General features: G+C 40.5%; 1 protein-coding gene across 4 annotated transcripts in view; it reads left to right on the top strand.

Annotated features, from left to right (window-relative positions):
• Positions 1-687: 687 nt before the first annotated feature.
• The window catches only part of SMARCC1 (SWI/SNF related, matrix associated, actin dependent regulator of chromatin subfamily c member 1), a 177,464-nt gene continuing 156,938 nt past the window's right edge, over positions 688-21,213 (top strand). For 3 of the 4 annotated variants that reach the window (XM_045049537.1, XM_045049532.1, XM_045049534.1), the window contains exons 1-2: positions 688-903; positions 12,077-12,196. In XM_045049537.1, the coding sequence (XP_044905472.1) occupies positions 709-903; positions 12,077-12,196 (315 nt within the window). In that variant the 5' untranslated portion in view covers positions 688-708. The remainder of the gene's footprint in view (positions 904-12,076; positions 12,197-21,213) is intronic. The other variant, XM_045049531.1, reaches the window with a different exon arrangement.

Below are 21,213 nucleotides of genomic sequence, written 5' to 3'. Positions count from 1 at the left end.
TCTGAAGTACTTTTAAGCTATGAATTCGAAAAAGCCTAAGCGACAAAGGGGAAGAGCTGTCCAGGTGGCGCCAACAGCTGGTGCTAGGGCCCCCGAGACAGGAAAGAGCTGGTGGTGCGGCTGGGGCCACGAGGGGGAAGTCAAGTGTGTGCCGCTGGAGCAGCTCCGGGTGGTGGTCCCAGATGGATGTTTACAAAGGCTACGGCGGCTTGATGTAGAAGGTCTGAGGGCAAGAGAAGGCAGACGCAGATTCCCACCCTTCCCGTGGGTTCCTCGGCCAGCACTCGACACCCTAAACGGGCTTCCCCCTCGGAACTTCTCGCCAGGTCTTTCTCCCCGGCTGTAGCAGGGGATGAAGCTCCCTACACTGGTTGACGGGACGCAGGAAGTAACTTGGATACAGCAAGACACGCAGAGGCCCAGGCTGGGTAGCGGAGGAGGTGCGCAGCCTGCCTCGACTGGCGGAAGAGGCGGGCGCAAGAGTTCGTCTGAGACCTGCCTGGCCCCGATGCTGCGCATGCGTGCGCGCGTGCCCTCTTCGGTTAGGGACCGGGTCCCCAGAAGGGGCGGGGCCGGCCCTCCGCGCCGGAAGGGGGTTGACTGGGCGGGGCCGGGAGGTGGCGGTGGCGGCTGCGCGCGCGCGCGCGCGGGTGCGAACGGGGAACGCTGCGAGGGCCGGGCCGGGCGGTGGGACGACGGACGGCGACGATGGCCGCGGCGGCGGGCGGCGGCGGGCTGGGGGCGGCGGCGGGCGCCGCGGGCGCGGGAGGCGCGGCGGCGGCTGCGGGCCTGGCCGTTTATCGGCGGAAGGACGGTGGCCCGGCCAGCAAGTTTTGGGAAAGCCCGGAGACGGTGTCCCAGCTGGATTCGGTGCGGGTCTGGCTGGGCAAGCACTACAAGAAGGTGGGTTCGCGCGCCCGTGGGGACTAGGGGCCACGCGACGGGAGCCCGGCGCAGCTTCTGGCCTCGCGGGCCTCGGGCCGCCCCTCCCCCCGCCCCCCCCCGCGCGCCACGAGGGACAACAAAGGCAGGCGCCCGGGCCCGCCACGCCCCCGCCGTCCGCTCTCGGCGCCCGCGCGCCCGGGGCTCCACCGGGCCCTCGGGGCCGGGCCTCTGGGAGTTCCAGCACGCGGGCGAGAGCCCCAGCTCACTCTAGTGTGCAAGGGGCAACTGGAGCTCTGCAAGAGGGAGGGCGTGAATCTCTTTTGTTAGCTGCATTGGGTGTGCGAACAGTAATTTTTACAAACTGTCCGAGCCTGTGTTCTAAGAGCAGCTTCAAGTTTTGTTTATAGACTCGTCTTCAGAGTCAAGTGAGGTAGCTAATGGTCTCCTACCTGTTGTTCATTTGTTAAAGAATGACTTTACGATTGTACTAGGAAGTTAACAGGCTGATATTGTAGATGATAGACTCGATGAGCACTGATATTAAAAAATGATAATTTTTACTTGTACTTTTAGTTCCGTATAGTGTGCGCACAAGAATTAACGTTCACTCGTACCTAATGTGTTGCTTAATGAGGCCTTCCCTCAGAACCCCGTTTATATTAGATTGCCCCACTTCCTATCACCTTTATTTTCTTGGCGCCACTATCTGAGATAATTTTTTTTTTTTTCATTTAGCTGTTTCTCCTGCTTTGGGGAGGTAAGTTCCGCTGAGTCAGTGGTATTGAAAGTTGTGACTTAATCTCTTATTTATCACAAGTGTTTTTTAACTTCCCCTTGCAGATACATAGGAATGACTCCCTTAGAAGGTGTAATGAAAAAAAAAAAAAAAAGAAGGTGTAATGAAGCAAACAGCCCAGATATTTCTCCCAGTGGAGAATATCCACTCTGCCCCAGATTTCTGAGCACTCTTTTCAAGTTCCCGAATTCCCCCTTTGAGAACCATACCACTGGGGCAAGGACCTTGTCAGGCCTCTTCACTGCAATCCCGCCCCTCAACATGGTACTCATTGCCTCGCCCTTAATAGTTGCTTAGTAAATATTTATTCAATGAATGAAAAGGTGAAGTAGTGTAGGAGCCTATTCATTTGAGTTCCGCAGCTCAGTGGAGTCTGTCAGCTTTTGGAGGTTGATAGGCAGGGGCAGGATGTTGTGTTCCTTTGACGTTACGTTGTGTGCTTTCAGAAATGACTGTTTCTTACAGAAGTTTTAGGAAGTGAGAGACCAAATATATTTTTATTTATAATATATTTTTAGATAATTTGACTTTTTTCTGCCCAAAATTTTGCAGTCACATTTGGGATTCCCAGTTTTTGTCATCTGCATGTATGCAGACAAGAATATTGCTCTCCCTAATACAGTGATAAATTGGTCACTTTTCTTGTGTAGGCAGCAGAGCTTCTAGAAGTTATGGGAATTGAATATGTATTGGGTTATATATATATATATGGGTTATGGGAATTGAATATATATTATGAAAGTGTTATTTTTTATCACATGCCCTTCAGCCAATGCTTTGGGTTTTAAATTCAGTGTATCTTAATGTAGCCTTGCCCCTCCCCTATTTGGATATCTTTATTGAGGTATAATTGACATATTAGTTTATCAATGTAGTTTAAAAATTTTTTTTTATGTTTATTTTTGAGAGAGAGAGAGAGAGAGAGCGCGCGCACGTGTGCATTAGTGGGAGAGGGTCAGAGAGAGAGGGAGACACAGAATCCGAAGCAGGCTCCAGGCTCTGAGCTGTCAGCACAGAGCCCAATGCGGGGCTTGAACTGACGGACCACGAGATCATCACCTGAGCCAAAGTTGACAGCTTAACCGACTGAGCCACCCAGGTGCCCCAAGTTTATCAATGTAGTTTTAGCAGAAATATGAGGAATATTCCTTTGGATATCAAGGAAGAGAAAGGAAAAAGAGAAATAGTCATTTCTACCTCCAAACTTTGTGTGCATCTGTTTGGGCCCAGTTCTAAGAGAGCAGCTGAAGGCTTGGTTGTGTTTGGTGGGCGAGGAAGTGGTTATGAGGCTGGCTCAAGGATTTGTCTTAGAGTATTGAGGCCATTGGGTGAATATTCTCAGGGTTTCATAAGGCCAGAGTATATTCCCTGGGTCCCCTCCAATTCAGAATTGTATATTCCTTAGACCTGACACCCAGAATCCTGTCAGCCTCAGAGAGTGGTGTTTGGAGTGGTGAAAGTATTAGCCAGAACACCCTATATATCTCTACTTGGTGTACACATTGTTGGGTTTTAACTAAACTTTTCTGTAGCACTTAATACTGCATTTTCAGATTCATAAATATCAGCAATTATGAAATAAATATGACATTGGTAGTCCCATTTATATTGATAAGTTTATCCATGCATTCTGCTAACAACTTGGCATCTAATCATATCTGGGCACTTAAACCATAACTCACTGAAATTCTTACAACAGTCTTAAGTAATAGATATTTATTTAATTTTATACATGAACGGAACCCACAGCTCCAGATTTAAGTGACTTCTCAAGATTACAAGTAGGAATGGCCGATTTAGAATTCAATGAAGGTCTTCTCTGGCTGTAAATCCCCATTTTTTTTTTTTTTTTTTGCCACACTTAATGCCTCTCATCAAAGAACTTAGTGGAACGTAGCAGAAAATGTAGTGGTAAAGGTAGGCATAGACACCTACTTGTAAAACTCACGTGGTTTCAAATTGAAAGAAAACTTGTATTTTTATTTTCTATGTGTCCTTAGTAAGTGCTCTGTCCATGTTTGTTCAATGAATGAATGAACAGATTAACTAGGAACCTATTTGTTTAAGCTTTGTTGATAAATTTGGCTCAGCAGCACACAAAGGAGAGTGAATATTTTTTCACTGGAATGAGCTTCAGCTAGGCCAGAGAAGTCCAGAGGAGGTGACTCCTTGAGGGAAGCATAGGGCGGTTACCTATTGGCTTGAAATTGCATTTTTATTTATTTTTTTTAATTTATTATTTTTTTTTTTTATTTTTGAGAGAGAGAGAGAGAGAGAGACAGTGCAAGTGGGCGAGGGGCAGAAAGAGAGGGAGACACAGAATCTGAAGCAGGCTCCAGGCTCTGAGCTGTCAGCACAGAGCCCAACGTGGTGCTTGAACTCATGAACCCTGAGATCATGACCTGAGTGGAAGTCACATGCTCAACTGACTGAGCCACCCAGGTGCCCTGCATTTTTATTTTATTTTTATTATTTAGAGAGCGGGGAGAGGGGCTGGGGGGGGGGGCGGAATCTCAAGTAGGCTCCATGCTCAGCACAGAGCCCGACATGGCCTTTAATCTCACGACGCTGGGATCATATCAGTTGAAAGCAAGAGTCAGATGCTTAACCAACTGAGCCACCTAGGTGCCCTGAGGTTGCATTTTAAGTCCCAGCTGCAATGTAGAAGCTTGTTCATCTCCTGCCTGAGCTGCCTTCTTTCTATTATTGGGTACATGTCTTTCATTCTAACTTTGATGAAGATGAGAGCTGTATTTCTGAGTATAGTTTCTGAGTGGTTTTCAAATGATAACACCTCACTGACCTTAAATTGATTCAAGTCAGATACCTTGAAGGTGAAGTATATCTGTAAACCACTAAGGTCCCAGGTAAGTTTCTTCCTGGTTTGGCTTATTCCTTAAAATAAGATTTAAGATGTCAGGATGATTTCAGGATGATTTAAATCTAAGGGTGATCACTAAAACAGACCAGATTGCCTAAGGAATGCATTTCAGTACTCTTTACATAAAGTATTTAACAGTTAAAGACAGTTTTTTGTTTGTTTTATGGGACCTTGGCTGCAATAGGATTGTTCAGAGACAAGTTGAACTTTGGATACTCAATGTTATAGGTAACATAAACAGATGCATTGATACAATTTTCTAAACTTAGATCTTCTTGCCATTCTTAATCAAAACACTTCAGACTAAAAGTCTTTGGTTGTCTTAAGTAAAACATGCTGTTGAACTTCTTTTTTTTTTTTTTTTGTTGAACTTCTTTTTGATCAAAAGATGAAAAAATTATTATTTAAATTCAAATTAGTTAACATATGGTGTAGTATTGGTTTCAGGAATAGAATTCAGTGATTCATCACTTATGTACAATACCCAGTGGTCATCTCAACAAGTGCCCTCCTTAATGTCCATCACCCATTTAGCCCATCTCCCCATCCACCGTTTGTTCTCTGTATTTAAAGAGTCTCTTATGGTTTGCCTCGCTGTTTTTATCTTATTTTTCCTTCCCTTCCACTGTGTTCATATTTTTTTTTTTAATGTTTGTTTATTTTTGAGAGAGAGAGAGCATGAGCAGGAGAGGGCCAGAGAGAGAGGGAAACACAGAATTCAAAGCAGACTCCAGGCTCTGAGCTGTCAGCACAGAGCCTGATGCGGGGCTCAAACTCACGAACCATGATACTATGACCTGAGCTGAAGTCAGATGCTTAACCAACTGAGCCACCCAGGCGCCCCTGTTTTGTTTCTTAAATTACACATATGAGTGAAATAATATTTGTCTTTCTCTGACTGATTTATTTTGCTTTGCATAATATCCTCTAGTTCCATCCATGTTGTTGCAGATGGCAAGGTTCCATTCTTCTTGATCGCCCAGTAAGATTCCATTGTGTATATATACCACATCTTTATCCATTCATCAGTTGATGGACATTTGGGCTCTTTCCATAATTTGGGTATTGTTGATAGCACTGCTATAAACATTGGGGTGCATGTGCCCCTTCCTTCAAATCAGCATTTTTGTATCCTTTGGATAAATACTAGTAGTGCAATTGCTGGGTTGTAGGGTAGTTCTGTTTTTAACTTTTTGAGAAACCTCCATACTATTCAAAAGATAAAATGATTATGACTGAAATAGTCTATAGTCATTAATTTTTGTTAATCAGGATTCAGTGTTTTAAAAGCTGTCAAGAGCCTTTTATGTTAAAAAATTTTTTTGTTTATTTATTTTTGAGAGTGAGAAAGATAGAGCATGAGCAGGGGAGGGGCAGAGAGAGAGAGAGGGAGACACAGAATCCGAAGCAGGCTTTAAACTCTTGAGCCGTCAGTACAGAGCCTGATGTGTGCTTGGACTGACACATTGTGAGATCATGACGTGAGCCGAAGTAGGACACTTACCTGACTGGGCCACCCAGGTGCCCCAAGAACCTTTTATGTTTTAGGTGATATTTTTGAAAGCTTTTGAAATGAGCTCTATTATAGCAGTATGGGATGTGAAGAGCATTACACTTTGGAAGTTGTGAGTTCAGTACTCTTGGCTGCTAATTAGTGGTGTCCTTGAGCAGATGACTTGATTCCTGTTTTAATTGTCCATTTGTAGATTGGGAGTAAGACTAACTCCCATAAGACTGTTGTTTGATTCAAATGAGATAGTAACTGAAGATGGAATTATGTAAATTTGAGGTGATAATGATACTTTTGTGTACATCCCATGGTGATGTTGCTTCATTCTTATTGGTTAAACAGAATGTTAATTTTACACATTTAAAAGTTGATTTAAAAACTTTAGTGGTATCTGGCTGACTCAGAGCATGTGACTCTTAACCTCAAGGTCGTGAGTTCAAGGCCCACATTGGGTGTGGAGCCTACTTAAAAAACAAATAAAACGTTATAGTCCTACATTGGCTGCATTTTCAGTGGGTGTGAGGTATGGTTTACACTAATGCATTGGTGTAGCAGTTTATTTATGAATTAAAAATGTTATGTTTCTAATTTCTTTTTTTCTTTTTGAGGGAGGGAGAGAGTGCAAGTGCGAGTTGGGGAGATGGGCACAGAGAAAGGGAGAGAATCTCAAGTAGGCTCCACACTCAGCATGGAACCCGATGTGGAACTTGATCTGATGACTATGATATCATGACCTGAGCTGAAATCAAGAGTCGGATGCTTAACCAACTGAGCCACCCATTGCCCCGGAAAAAAAAGTTTCTAACCAAGGTTAAATATTTTGTAATTTAAAAATTGGATTTTAAAATAGCTAAATAATACTGAATGGACTTTGAACTTGGCCATCTTTATTCTGAAACTATAAGGTTGTCCATATGAAACTTTTACATGTTTTTTGTATTCTGAATGACAGTATATCAAATGAAACATGCATAATGGTGTAATTTAGAATGTATATGAAGCTATGTATGTAACAGTTACTAAGTTTAGTTTTTGCCTGAAGGGTTGATTTGGTTTTTGCTGACACCTTCCTGTAAGGTGGTGTCTTTTTCAGTTTCAGGATTTGGCATTGTTCAGTGATCTGCAGGTATCTGAAAGATAAAAAAGTTAGGCTTATTAGTCTTTCATGCTTTACGATGTGCAAAAAAAACTGCAGTACATTGTATGACTCCTTTGAGAAACCTATACTTATTAAAGATAATAAAGTTACCTTGTGGATATATATTCCATATTTTGTCAGTTCTGTAGGATACATTTGAAGAGTCTATTAAGATAATTTGAGGGGTGCCTGGGTGGCTCAGTTGGTTAAGCGTCTGACTCTTGATTTCACCTCAGGTCATGATCTTACAGTATGGGAGTTCGAGCCTCACATCAGGCTCTGCACTGACAGTACGGAGGCTGTTTGGGATTCTCTCTCTCCCTTCTGTCTCTATCCCTACCCTGCTTGCTCTCTCTCTCAAAATAGATTAAAAAAAAAAAAAGATAATGTGAGTGTTACAAATTACTTACCAATTGAGTATTATTTGTTAAAAGATTTACTATGTTGAATAAATCGGAAAAAACCTGATACTGAATTTTCACTTGAAAGTGTATGGTTCTTAATTTTTTTTTTTTTAACGTTTATTTATTTTTGAGACAGAGAGAGACAGAGCATGAACGGGGGAGGGTCAGAGAGAGAGGGAGACACAGAATCTGAAACAGGCTCCAGGCCTTGAGCAGTCAGCACAGAGCCTGACATGGGGCTCGAACTCACGGACCTCGAGATCATGACCTGAGCCGAAGTCGGCTGCTTAACCGACTGAGCCACCCAGGTGCCCCGAAAGTGTATGGTTCTTAAAAATGTAAACTTGATAGTTTTTGTAGGAATTGGTGATATAGGAAACGGAAATTGTAGTAGTTTTTAACATTTAAAAATTGTATAAATGTGTTTTAACTTTTGAGTTATAATAAACTGTATTCTTTAAGACATAGTAATATCTGAAACAGATTTTTTAAAAAGTTTAGGGGTCCTTAGGGTACCTGGGTGGCTCAGTCGGTTATGTATCCAACTGTTGATCTCAGCTCAGGTCTTGATCTCCTGGTGGTTGAGTTCAAGCCCCTCATTGGGCTCTTCGCTAGGTGTGAAGCCTCCATAAAAAAAAATGAAATAAAAAGTTTAGTGGTTCTTTTTTAGACACGATGTTTAAAAAAATTTTTTTTAATGTTTATTTGTGAGAGAGAGAGACAGAACTCAAGTGGGGGAGGACCAGAGGGAGAGGGAGACACAGTACAAAGCAGGCTCTAGGCTCTGAGCTGTCAGCATAGAGTCCAAGGTGGGGCTCGAACTCAGGACCCACGAAATCATGACCTGAGCCATAGTCAGACACTTAACCGACTGAGCCACCCAGGTGCCCCTTAAACACTATTTTAAAAAAATGTTTATTGATTTTGAGAGAGAGAGAGAGAGAAAGAGCATGAGTCTGGGAGGGGCAGAGAGAGAGAATCCCAAGCAGGCTTCGCACTTTCAGCACAGACTTAGGGCTCAAACCCACGAACTATGAGATCATGAGCTGAGCTGAAATCAAGAATCAGATGCTTAACTTACTGAGCCACCCACGTGCCCCAAAAGTTTAGTGGTTCTTAAAGTAGGTTCCCAGTCTAGTTGTGTCACCTGGAAGTTGTTAGAAATGCAAATTCTTGGGCCTGACCTATTGAATTGGAAACTCTGAGTAGGTCTGAAATTTGAAAATATTTTAGATCAACAAAATTGACGTCTTATGTGCTTAATGGTATGAAACTTGTTAACATTTTTTTGACTGGTGTTCTACTTTGTGGTCTTATGGAAATGTGTTTTGACGGAATACACTTCATAGAAAACTTAAAAAATTTTTTTAAATGTTTATTTTTGGGAGAGAGAAAAAGACAGAATGTGAGCAGAAGAGGGGCAGAGAAAGAAGACGACACAGAATCCGAAGCAGGCTCCAGGCTCTAGGCTCTGAGCTGTTAGCACAGAGCCTGATTGGGGCTCCAACTCACAAACCGTGAGATCACAACCTGAGCCGAAGTCAGACCCTTAACTGACTGAGCTGCCCAGGCGCCCCTAGAAAAGAAAACTTTTTATAAGGATGACAGAGGAGTTGTCTAGAACAGGAATAGGCAGAATTTTTCTATTAAGGGCAGGAGAGTAAATATTTTAGGGTTTGCAGGTCATGTCATCTCAGTTGCAACTGCTCCACTCTGCTGTTACATGAAAGCAGCCATAGACAGTGTGTAATGAATGAGTGTGCTGTGTTTGGATAAAACTTTACTTATGGACAGTTAAATTTGAATTTCATCTAATATTAGTGTGTCAGAAATATTATTCTTTAAAATTTCTTTCCAGCCAGGTTTTTCAAAAAATTAAAAATAGAACTATTCTACAACCCAGCAATTGTACTACTAGGTATTTATCCAAAGGATACAGGTGTGCTGTTTTGAAGGGGCACATGAACCTCAATGTTTATAGCAGCACTATCACCAATAGCCAAAGTATGGAAAGAGCCCAAATGTTCATCGATGGATGAATGGATAAAGATGTGGTACGCACACACACACACACACACACACACACACACACACTGGAGTATTACTCAGCAATCAAAAAGAATTAAATCTTGCATTTGCAACTACGTGGATGGAACTAGAGGGTATTATGCTAAGCAAAATTAGAGAAAGACAAATATATGACTTCACTCATGAGGACTTTAAGATGCAAAACAGATGAACATAAGAGAAGGGAAGCAAAAATAATATAAAACCAGGGAGGGGGACAAAAACATAAGAGACTCTTAAATAATGGAGAACAAACAGGGTTGCTGGAGGGGTTGTGGGGGGGGGATGGGCTAAATGGGTAAGGGACATTAAGGAATCTACTGAAATCTTTGTTGCACTATATGCCAACTAACTTGGGTGTAAATTACAAAAAAAAAAAAAATCAAAATCAAAAATAAAAGATTACCACCCTAAAGAAAAAATTTGTTTCCAACCATTTAAAAATGTAGAAACTGTTCTTAGCTTGTGGGCTACAGAGAAACAGGCAGTGGGCAAGATTTTGCCAACCTTTGGTCATGTAATATAAAGCATGTCAACAAAATACCAGTCTTAGCAAAGTGAACTGCATGCTGGTTGTCAGAGTGGAAAGCTAATGCACCTGAATAGATAAAAATGTGGGAGGATACTAAGCTTTAAGAATTGCCTTTTTATATCATGCTTTATCTTTGCTTGGCTGTAGTACAAATTGAGAGCCATTCAATCTAGTAACAGTAGACTGCCGCTGATACCATTTTGCCATATATAAATCACTTAAAAATTATTTGTTGTAATAGAAACTTACCTCATTAATCTTCAAATGTTGGATGATACTGGGAAAGAGGTTTGTTCCAGGAAGAAAAATTTGTTATCTTTTCAATTTCAAGGAGGTATAGATGTTTTTTCCTGCTCAAAATTGGAGGTTTAACAAAAATTAATGTATTGGCTTTTCAAAGTGATATTGAACATTCAATACCTAATTAAACTTTTATATTTAATTTATGTTTGCTGATTTATGCTTTTCCTGTCATGTTGCCCGTTATCTTTCCTTGCTGTGGAACTATCTTGCTGTCTTCCACTAGTTTGACCTTTGAACATTGTCGACAGCCATGCAGATAAGTTTTCACATGTGCTTGTTTAAAAAAATGTTTTTTGTTGTAAAAAAACAACAGAATTCACCATCCTAACCATTTTTAAGTTTACATACATATATTTTTTGATGCATAAGACTAACCATTTTATTATATTCAAAACTTCTTGTCATAAAATAACCATTTTATTATGCTTAGAGTTTCTGTGTGTCAGGAATTTAGAAGTTTCTGTGTGTCAGGGTGCAGTGGGGACAGTTGTCTCTGCCCAATGATGTCTAGGGCTTCGACTGGATAGATTTGATGATTGGGGATGACTTGACAGCTGGGGGCAGAATCATCTGGAACCATTTTTACTCATGTGTCTGGTGGTGGTTCCATCAGTTTTCTGGAATATCAGCTGGGGCTTCTGGCCATGGCATATCCAAGTGGCTTCTCTATGTAGCCTGTGCTTCCTCAAAGTATGATGACCTTTAGGTAGTTGGACTTCATGGTAGTTCAGGGCTCCGAAGGTGACTTGCCCCAAAGGACTACATGGAAGCTGTAGAACCTTTTTTGACTTATCCTCAGAGGTTCACAATATCACTTTTTTCCCCCTATTGCATTCTAACGGTTCCAAGTTCATCATTAAGGTTGGTCTTGATTCAGCAAAAGAGGGCATACACCCTACTTCTTTTTTTTTCTTAATTTTTTTTTTTTAATGTTTGTTTATTTTTGAGAGAGAGAGGGAGGGAGACACAGAATCTGAAGCAGGCTCCAGGCTCTGAGCTATCAGACAGCCTGATGTAGGGCTCGAACCCACAGACCACAAGATGATGACCTGAGCTGCATGAAGTCAGATACTTAACCGACTGACCCACCCAGGCATCCCTGTATACACCCTGTTTCTTAATGAGAAGAGTGTCAAAGAAATTTGTGGGTCTGTTTTAAAAACAGTACAGTCTACTCTCTCGTCAGAAGTTATTTATATTCATCTCACATAACAAAATACATTTGCTAGTAGGTCTCATCTCACTACAGTGACTGTCAGGCTCAAGTTTGAGGTTTTGGATCTCACCATCTACTTTAGGTCTAGGTGCACACGAGGTGACTTGGATTCATTGCTAGGACATGGTTTCTCTCATTCTGAAACCTGTTAACTAAAGAGACAAAGTTATTTCTCCTCACCGCCCTCAGTATTTGTTTTTTGTAAGCTCCTTTACAGCAGAGAGCATGGTTCAGACCTCTGCAAATCTGTCACCTTGTCAGTGCTTAGTATGTAATAGGAAGTAAGGGAACATTCTCTTCCACACGATTGTCCTAGATTTTGAGTTCCTGTCTTTATCTTGCAGTATGTTCACGCAGATGCTCCTACCAACAAAACGCTGGCTGGGCTAGTGGTACAGCTTCTCCAATTCCAGGAAGATGCCTTTGGGAAGCATGTCACCAACCCGGCCTTCACCAAACTTCCGGTAAGTACATCAACTTACAGTAACACTGGGGAATCAGTGGTTTCTGTACGAAGTACTGTCTACAGCTCTTTCCTTTACTGCTACTATCCAACAGAAATAACAACAAAAAAAGAGCCTCAACAGAATTTTACCTATAGAATATTACCATTTTTTAAGTGTGGGAAACTTCTCTTTCAGGAGTCATTTAATATTTGCATTAAACATCATAACAAGTATTTATAGACTTAACATTTTAGTATGTTGTAGTTTTCCTTGTAGTCTCTACTATACTGAGTCTTTTCCATTCTTTAATTCAATTCTTGTGGCTAGGATACTTTTTTGTGGAATTTTTATCTTCTGTAGCCAAGATTCTTCTGAGCTTGTGTGAAAATTTAATTCTGTTGTCCTTGCAATTGATACTTTGATAGTTTGGTCTCAGTTATGCTTTTTTTCCTTTTGAAATATGTAGGTTTTGTTCTTTCATTTTTTAATGTTTATTTATTTATTTTTAATAGTTTATTTTTAATAATCTTTAACCAAGTGTGGGGCTTGAACTCATGATTTCAGAGATTATGAATCACATGCTCTACTGACTGAGTCAGCCGGAGCCCCGGTTTTGTTCTTTCCTTAACATTTGAATTTATAGACAAGTTTGATACTTGATTTATTTTTGAGAGAGAGAGAACGTGCACTCAAGCAGGAGAGGGGCAGGGAGAGGGAGACAGGATCTGAAGCGGGCTCCGCACTTCAGTACAGAGCCCGATGTGGGCTTGAACTCATAAACTATGAGATCATGACCTGAGCTGAAGTCTGATGCTTAACCTACTGAGCCACCCAGGCGCCGTATTAAACTTTCTGTTTTAACAGCCCATTGATATCTCAGGTATAATTGAGAATAGGAGATAGTGTATGTTTTTTTACTGGTCTTTCAGTAAATGTATTTAGTTTGCTTATCATATTTTTGTTATCCAGACATTTTATTTATTTATTTATTTATTTATTTATTTATTTATTTATATTTTTTAATGTTTATTTTTGAGAGAGAGAGACCGAGCATGAGCTAGGGAGGGGGAGAGAGAGGGAGAAACAGAACTCAGAACTCAAAGCAGGCTCCAGGCTCTGAGCTGTGAGCCCAGAGCCCGACACGGGGCTTGAACTCACAAACTACGAGATCATGACCTGAGCCGAAGTTGGACGCTTAACTGATTAAACCACCTTGGTACCCTCCAGACATTCATTTAGTCAGATAAAGAATTGTGGTATTTAAAAAGAAATTTTTTTTTAACGTTTATTTTTGAGAGCGAGAGAGAGAGCATAAGGCAGAGGCAGAAAGAGAGGGAGACACAGAATCCAAAGAAGGCTCCAGGCTCTGAGCTGTCAGCATAGAGCCTGACATGGGGCTTGAACCCACGGACCATGAGATCATGACCTGAGCTGAAGTTGGCACCTGACCGACTGAGCCACCCAGGCACCCCAAGAATTGTTTTTTGTTTTTAAGTAATCTCTACCTCCAACATGAGGAAATCTCTACCCTCAGTATGGGGCTTGAACTCACAATCCTAAGATCAAGAGTCACATGCTCTATTGACTGAGCCAGCCAAGCATAGAATTGTGTTTTTTGAATCCAGTTAGGAAGCTTTCACTTGTAGTGATAAGAAATTTAGTCACGTGTTCTTCTAGTACTTGTATGGTTTCATTTTTTACACTTAATTCTCATCTGTTTAGAATTTGTCTTGGTATTCAGTGTGAGCGATGGATCCATTTTTTTTCTTATGATTATCTGGTTACCCCAGTGACATTAAAAAGTACTTCTTTTCCCCCATTGATTAGAACTCAACAAGTAGGTCTGAAGCATTTGGTTATTTACCAAGTTGTGAGAATTTAAAGAGCAGGGTGGTGTATTGTCTGTCGTCGGGGGGCTCATGCTCTAGTGAGCTGAATGAATAAAGCCTTTGACTTTCCTGGTGATCTCAGGTAATGTTTTCCAGGGGAAAGGACATTTGAATTTGAGACCTGAGAGTTGAGTATGAGTTCTTCAGGGAAATGCTGGAGGATGGAATTTTCAGGTAGTGATAGCAACATGTAAAAGCATAAAGGCTTGAGAAAATGTGGTACTTTACAGTTGCAGATAGTTCAAGATTAAAACTGAGGACAATAGGTAGAGAAATGGGCTAGAATCAGTCTTTTTTTTTTTTTTTTAATTTTTTTAACGTTTATTTATTCTTGAGACAGAGAGAGACAGAGCATGAACAGGGGAGGGGCAGAGAGAGAGAGAGACACAAAATCTGAAACAGGCTCCAGGCTCTGAGCTGTCAGCACAGAGCCCGACGAGGGGCTCGAACTCAGGGACCGTGAGATCATGACCTAAGCTGAAGTCGGACGCTTAACCGACCAAGCCACCCAGGCGCCCCTAGAATCAGTCTTAATAGGCCGAGTTTACTATGCTAGATGTGTGGTCTTTATCTCGAAAGTGGTGGGGAACCACACAAGAGAGAGAGTGGAAGGTGGCTTAGTTGATTCTGGGTTTTAGAAAAATCCCACAGGCTTCAGTGTGAAGAATGGATTGGAAGCTGTTGAGATTGGAGGCTTTGAAAGTTTTGCATGAAGAATCTGCTCTCATAATCCACTATAATGACAACCTGCAGAGCAAGCAGTGGATTTAAAGAGGACAGAAAGGAATTGAAAGAGTTTAAGGGGGCAGAACTTGGTAATACTTTGGTGGGGGCAGTATAGGGGCTGGAAAAAGAAAGAATTTACTAAGGTGACTGTACCAAGCATTCAGACACCCTTAGTACTAAGGGGAAAGCCAGAGTAAAAGCAGGTTTCTAGGGAAAGGTACTCAATTTAGTTTTAATTGTGTTAGGGTTGGTTCTCCTATAGGCACCTTGGGTTTAGAAATTCTGTAGGTACTAGGAAATAAGATCTGGAATTTAGACTACGGGGTTGAATTAGAAGAGATTTGGGAGTTACTGGGTACTGGTTGAATTTGCAGTTGTAGAGCAAGATCATTCCTTCTGTTTTGATTCACTTTTTAATTTTATCCTTTTGATATATTTTAATGTGTGATTTAAGTTATATATGCATGATGTATTAGCATTGTATAAGTGCATGTATATAATTTATGGATAGATTTTTAGGTATTAGAGGTATATGGTCACTTTTTACTAATGGGAATTACTCAACTGGATAATCAGTGTATTTCATTTTGTGAACTGTGTGACTAATTGAAATTTTTTTTGGTGACTTTTGTAAATTTAAAATTATTTCAAAGTAAAAATTTTGCAAGAATAGTACAAAGAACTTTCATTTTCCCTTGATTCAGAACCTTTGATTGTTAACATGTTACTACAATTGCTTTATCATTCTCTTTTAGTTTATGTGTATCTATATTTTTTTCCTGAATCATTTGAAAGGTTCGTGTTCCTTTACCTCTAGTTACGTGAGATTTTAATTCTTATTCTTGTATATTATGAACCAGATTAGAATTATTAAATCAGGGGCTATTTGAAGTTATCATTTAAAACAGTGTAACATGGGGTGCTTGGGTGGCTCAGTCGATTGAGCGTCTCTTGATTTCAGTTTAGGTCCTGATCTCACTCTCGGTTCATGAGTTTGAGCCCTCAGTTGGGCTTGTGCTGACAGTGCAAAGCCTGCTTAGGAGTCTCTCTTTTCCTCCCCTCGTCACACTCTCTCTCAAAATAAGTAAATAATCTTAAAAAAACAAAACAAAACACTGTAACATAATACATAGAGATTGCACTTTATCAAGTATAACATCGTTTAGAATAAAATTTATAGATAACATTACATGAAGTATTTTATATAATGTGATTCACATTATGATTAAATGAATGGTCTTAAAAAATAGTATCTACAGGAGGCTTTATTTATGGGATGTTTAACTCTTGGGAACTAAACCATTATTTTTTTCCAGATTAAAGATTAGGGAAGAGTATTTTTAGGCATAAGCCATAAATAAAAATAATTCATGGCTTAGTGCCAGTGGGACCAGATGTACTTCTCTTCCTCTTAAAATAGTGTTTAGCATTTAGCATTTTTCCAAATGAAAGGGATTGATGTAACGTGTAATGGTGTCAAGCAAAAGTGGATGAGAGAGGCAATGAAGCCAAGAACGTTTTAGTGGAACATGTCAGCTACTTAACCTTAAAAGGTTTTTTTCTTCTCTTTTTTTCTTTGTGAATAAATAGTACTGGTGTAAGAGTTCACTATTTGGACTGATTTTTTTTTTTTTTTAATCAAAGTGGAACTTTATATACTAACGTCTTAAGTCATACCAGATATTAAACAGCTGGCTCAGTGTAGGGTATGTTCTATATAATGCTAAACTGAGATGTAAGAGGATTTAGAGAAAATTTAAGGATTTATAAGGCTAAAAATATGTTGTATAGGCAGGGGTACCTTCCTGGCTCAGTTAGTAGAACATGTGAGTCTTTATCTTGGGGTTGTGAATTTGAGCCCCACATTGGGCATGGAGCCTACTTAAAAAATAATATGTTGTATAGACAAACAGCATGAATTGAAACAGAAGAAAAAAGTGTTCTTACCTCCACCACAAGTAAAAATTCTTGTTTTTCTATAATCTCTTCAAGGCTCAGTGCATGTGCATACATAATATAGTGATAAAGACAGGTTAGAGCCAGTTTTGTAATCTGCTTTTTAAAAAATAGATTATAAGGGTCTATGTTTAAAAACAACAAAGCTCTAAGACTTGGAGGACTACTATAGGGTCAAATCAGAGTCTAAAGTAGTGGAAGATTTTTTTTTTTGTTTAAAGATTTACTTATTTTTGAGAGAGAGAGCACAAGTGAGGAAGGGGCGGGGGCGGGGGGACAGAAGATCTAAGTGGGCTCTGCAGTGACAGCAGCAAGCTTGATGTGCGGCTTGAACTCACGAGCCATGAGATCATGACCTGAGCCAAAGTCGGATGCTCAACCAACTGAGCCACACAGGTGCCCCAAGTAGCAGAAGATTTTGAATATGTTCATGAGATGTTCAAAATTTTCAACTTACCATTACTCTTAAAAAAATTAATGATTTCATTTGCAACTATAACCTGACTACACCCTGCCATTCCATTAACTACACCCTGCCATTCCATTAACTTCGGAGTGGAGACACTACCGTTGGGAACATGGAACTAGAAAGAAATCTTAAGTGTTTTATATGTATTGGAAGTTAGTTCTTTAAGTTTGTAGCTTAGACCTCTGTCTGATGAAAGTGGAATATAGGTAACTATTTAAGTGAAATGATGTGGGATATTTACTTTGTGGAGCAATCAATGATTTACTTTAATTTTGCTTTTCTTTATATGGATCACCATGTTTGTATGCATCTCTAAAGAGAATCGTGTAGTCTTGGTGGTCTTTGAATTTTATAGGAATAGAATCATAAGTATTCCTCTGTGTTGTGAGCCTTGGAGGAAGTATTTGTAAACATGAAAAAACAAGTTGAGCCAAACATGAGGGAGATAGTCCAATTGAGCTGTTCAACCGTGTACCTGTAGATAGTACAATTTACTGTAGATAAAAGGATAAGTCTGAAACTAGTTCATTCTCTTCTCACCCTTGTAATTCACCTGCAAGGGCAGTGAGCCACTGGTCTGGCATGACTGGTCAGAGCTCAGTGGACTGCAGAGTATGGGCTTTTATAGTCAGGATCTGTATGCCAGGCTGAGGACATGCTGGGCCAGGTGTTGACCACAGCTCCAGAAAACTATAGGACCAGTGTTAATGGCAGGCCTATAGTCCCATCCATACCGTGTGGATACACAAGTAGAAACCTTAGTTTAGTGGCATTGTATTTCTGATTTGTCTGGGTGATGCTTTGTTTATTTTTTACCTGGTTTTTTTCCCCCTTTGACTTTTTTTTCCCTTTTCTCTCTTTTCCCATAATGTTTATCTCTCTAGCTTTACTGAGGTATATGTCTGATTGATATATTATAAATGGCACATATTTAAAATAATGATGAGTTCAAGGTAATGAACATTTCCATCACCCCCAAAAGTTTCCTTGGAAGCCATCTTCCACCCAGTCCTCTGGCAACCAGTGACACTACAGATTCATATATAGCTTCATCAAAAAACATGTTTCTAAAGATCTTTTTTTTTTAATGTTTATTTTTGAGAGAGCACACACATGAGTGGGGGAAGGGCAGAGAGATAGGAAGACAGAGGATCCCAGGCAGGCTCTGTGCTGTCAGCGCAGAGCCTGATGCTCAGCTCAAACCGTGAGACTGTGACCTGATCTGAAATCAAGAGTCTGACGTTTAACCGACTGAGCCACTAAGGCACCCCAGATTCAGGAAATTTATATAAGTAGAATCACATAATACTCTTTTTTTGCCTCGGTTCTTTTACTCATCATAATGGATTTTGAGATGGGCGTTATCTGTGTTCTACGTATTATTTTTCCCCTTTTTTTTTTTCTTTGAGAGAAGATCGCGTGAGTGGGGGAGGGGGAGAGAGAGAATCCCAAGTAGGCTCCATGCTGTCAGCGCAGAGCCCAGTGTGGGACTCAGTCTCACAGCCTGCAGAATCATGACCAGAGTTGAAATCAGGAGTCAGATGCTTAACTGACTCAGCCACCCAGGTGCTCCAAATCGCAGTTCATTTATCCCTTTACCCTTTAATGGACATTTGGGTTGTTTCCAGCATTGTAAGTAAAGCTGCCGTCATTGTTAATGTTCACATCTTTTTGTGGACATGTTTTCATTTCTCCTAGGTAAATAATCTAGGAGTAGAATGTTTGGGTCATAGAATTGATAGCGTTCAACTTCTGAAGTAACTGCCATACTGTTTTCTCAAGTAGTTGTATCATTTTACATACCACCTGACAGTGCATGAGAGTTCCAGTTCCTTTGTATTCTTGTCAACAGTGGGTATGATTAATCTTCATAATTTAAAAAAAAATTTTTTTTTAGTGTTTATTCATTTTTGAGACACGGTGAGAGAGTGCGAGCAGGGGAGGGGCAGAGAGAGAGGGAAACACGGGAACTGAAGCAGGCTCTGGGTTTTTAGCTGTCAGCACAGAGCCCGATGCGGGGCTTGTACTCATGAACCGTGAGATTATGACCTGAGCTGCAGTCAGATGCTTAACTGACTGAGCCACCCAGGCGCCCCTTTCTCAATTTTTAAACAAATTTTAATTCCAGTGTAGTTAACATGCAGTGTTATATTAGTTTCAGGTGTACAATATACTGATTCAACAATTCTATACATTACTCAGTGCTCATCATTATAAATGTACTCTTAATCCCCATCGCCTGTTTCACCCATCCCCCCCCTACCTCTCTAGTAACCATCAGTTCTCTGTAGTTAAGAGTCTGTTTCTTGGTTTGTCTCTCTTTCTCCCTCCCTCCCTTTTTTTCTTCTTTGTTTTGTTTCTTAAATTCTACTTATGAGTGAAATCATATATTTGTTTTTCTCTAACTTCTTTTACTTAGCATAATAGTCTCTATCTCTATCCATGTCATTGCAAATGGCAACATTCTTTATCTGTTCATCTTTTGATGGACACTTGGGCTGCTTCCATAGTGTTTGGCTTTTGTAGGTAATGCTGCAGTAAACATAGGGGTGCATACATCCTTTCAGTGTTTTTGTCTTGTATTGTGCTTTTGTTTTGTATTGGGTATTGTAAATACCCAATAGTGGAATTACTGGATCATAGGGTAGTTCTCTTTTTTTTTTAAGTTTATTTATTTGAGAGAGCATGTGAGTGCAAGCCAGGGAGGGGCAGAGAGAAAGAGCGAGAATCCCAAGTAGGTTCCACGCTGTCAGTGCAGAGCCAGATGCTGGCTCAAATTTACAAACCTTGAGATTATGACTTGAGCGGAAATCAAGAGTCGGGACACTTAACTGACTGAGCTACCCAGGTGCCCCAGGGTAGTTCTACTTTTAACTTTTTAAAAAAATAAATTTATTTTTATTTAATTTTTAATTTTTTACAGAGAGTGAGGGGGAGAGGGGGAGAGAGGAAGGGAGAGAATCTTAAGCAGGCTCCATGCTCAGTATGGAGTTGGATCTCATGACCCTGAGATCATGACCTGAGCCAAAATTGAGTCAGATGCTTAACCAACTGCGCCACCCAGGCACCCCGTCTTTTTTACCTTTTTAAGGAAGCTCTATACTGTTTAACATAGTGGCTGCACCAGTTTGCATTCCCACCAACAGTGTGCATCCTCACCAACAATTGTTTCTTTCTCATTTTTTTTAAAAGGAGTTTTTCTTATGTGCCCCGTGTCAGAAATATTTATTGCAAATACCCTCTTGGTAGCTTATTTTTTTTTTTCTCAGGATATTTTTGGGTGAACAGAGGTTCTTAGTTGTAATATAGAGCAGATATCAGTAAACTTTTTCTGTAAAAGGCCAAATGGTAAATAGTTTTATCTGTAAAAGGTCAGATAGTAAATATGGAGTCTTTGCTGCAGCTTCTCATCTTTGCTCTTGTGTGAACATAGCCACAGACAATGAGCATGGACTTTTCTCCAATAAAACTTCATTTACAAAACAAAAGCAGGCTGGATTTGGCCTGTGGGCCACAGTTTGCCAATCCCTGACATAGAGTAATTTATGAGATATTTTTTTTATGATTAATGCTTTTTATGCACCTCCCCCTTTTTTTATTTGAGAGAGAGAGAGAGAGTAGGGGAGAAGTGTGCAGAGAGAGAGAGAGAGAAAGAGAATCCCAAGCAGGCTCCATGCTTAGCATGGAGCCCAGGGCTTGATCTCCTAACCCTGCAATCATGACCTGAGTGAGCCAAAGTCAAGAGTGGGATACTCAACTGACTGAGCCACCTAAGTGCCCCTTTTTTAAAGAAATCTGTGCCTGCTCCAAAGTCATAAATATATTTGTGTTTTCTTTTAGAAGCTTTATTGTCTTACCTTTCACCTTTACAACTGTAATCCATCTAGAATTGTTCTCTGCATTATGTGAGGTAGGGGTCAGCATTCCTTTTTTTTTCTTTTAAACCTGTTCATCTCCAGCTGTGGCTCATATATTTTGGTGTGTGATGTTTTCAC

Source organism: Felis catus, chromosome A2 (assembly GCF_018350175.1).
Source record: "Felis catus isolate Fca126 chromosome A2, F.catus_Fca126_mat1.0, whole genome shotgun sequence".
NCBI classification, from domain to species: domain Eukaryota; kingdom Metazoa; phylum Chordata; class Mammalia; order Carnivora; family Felidae; genus Felis; species Felis catus.
The sequence above is the reverse complement of the archived record's forward strand: the minus strand, read 5'-3'. Positions and strand labels throughout refer to the sequence as shown.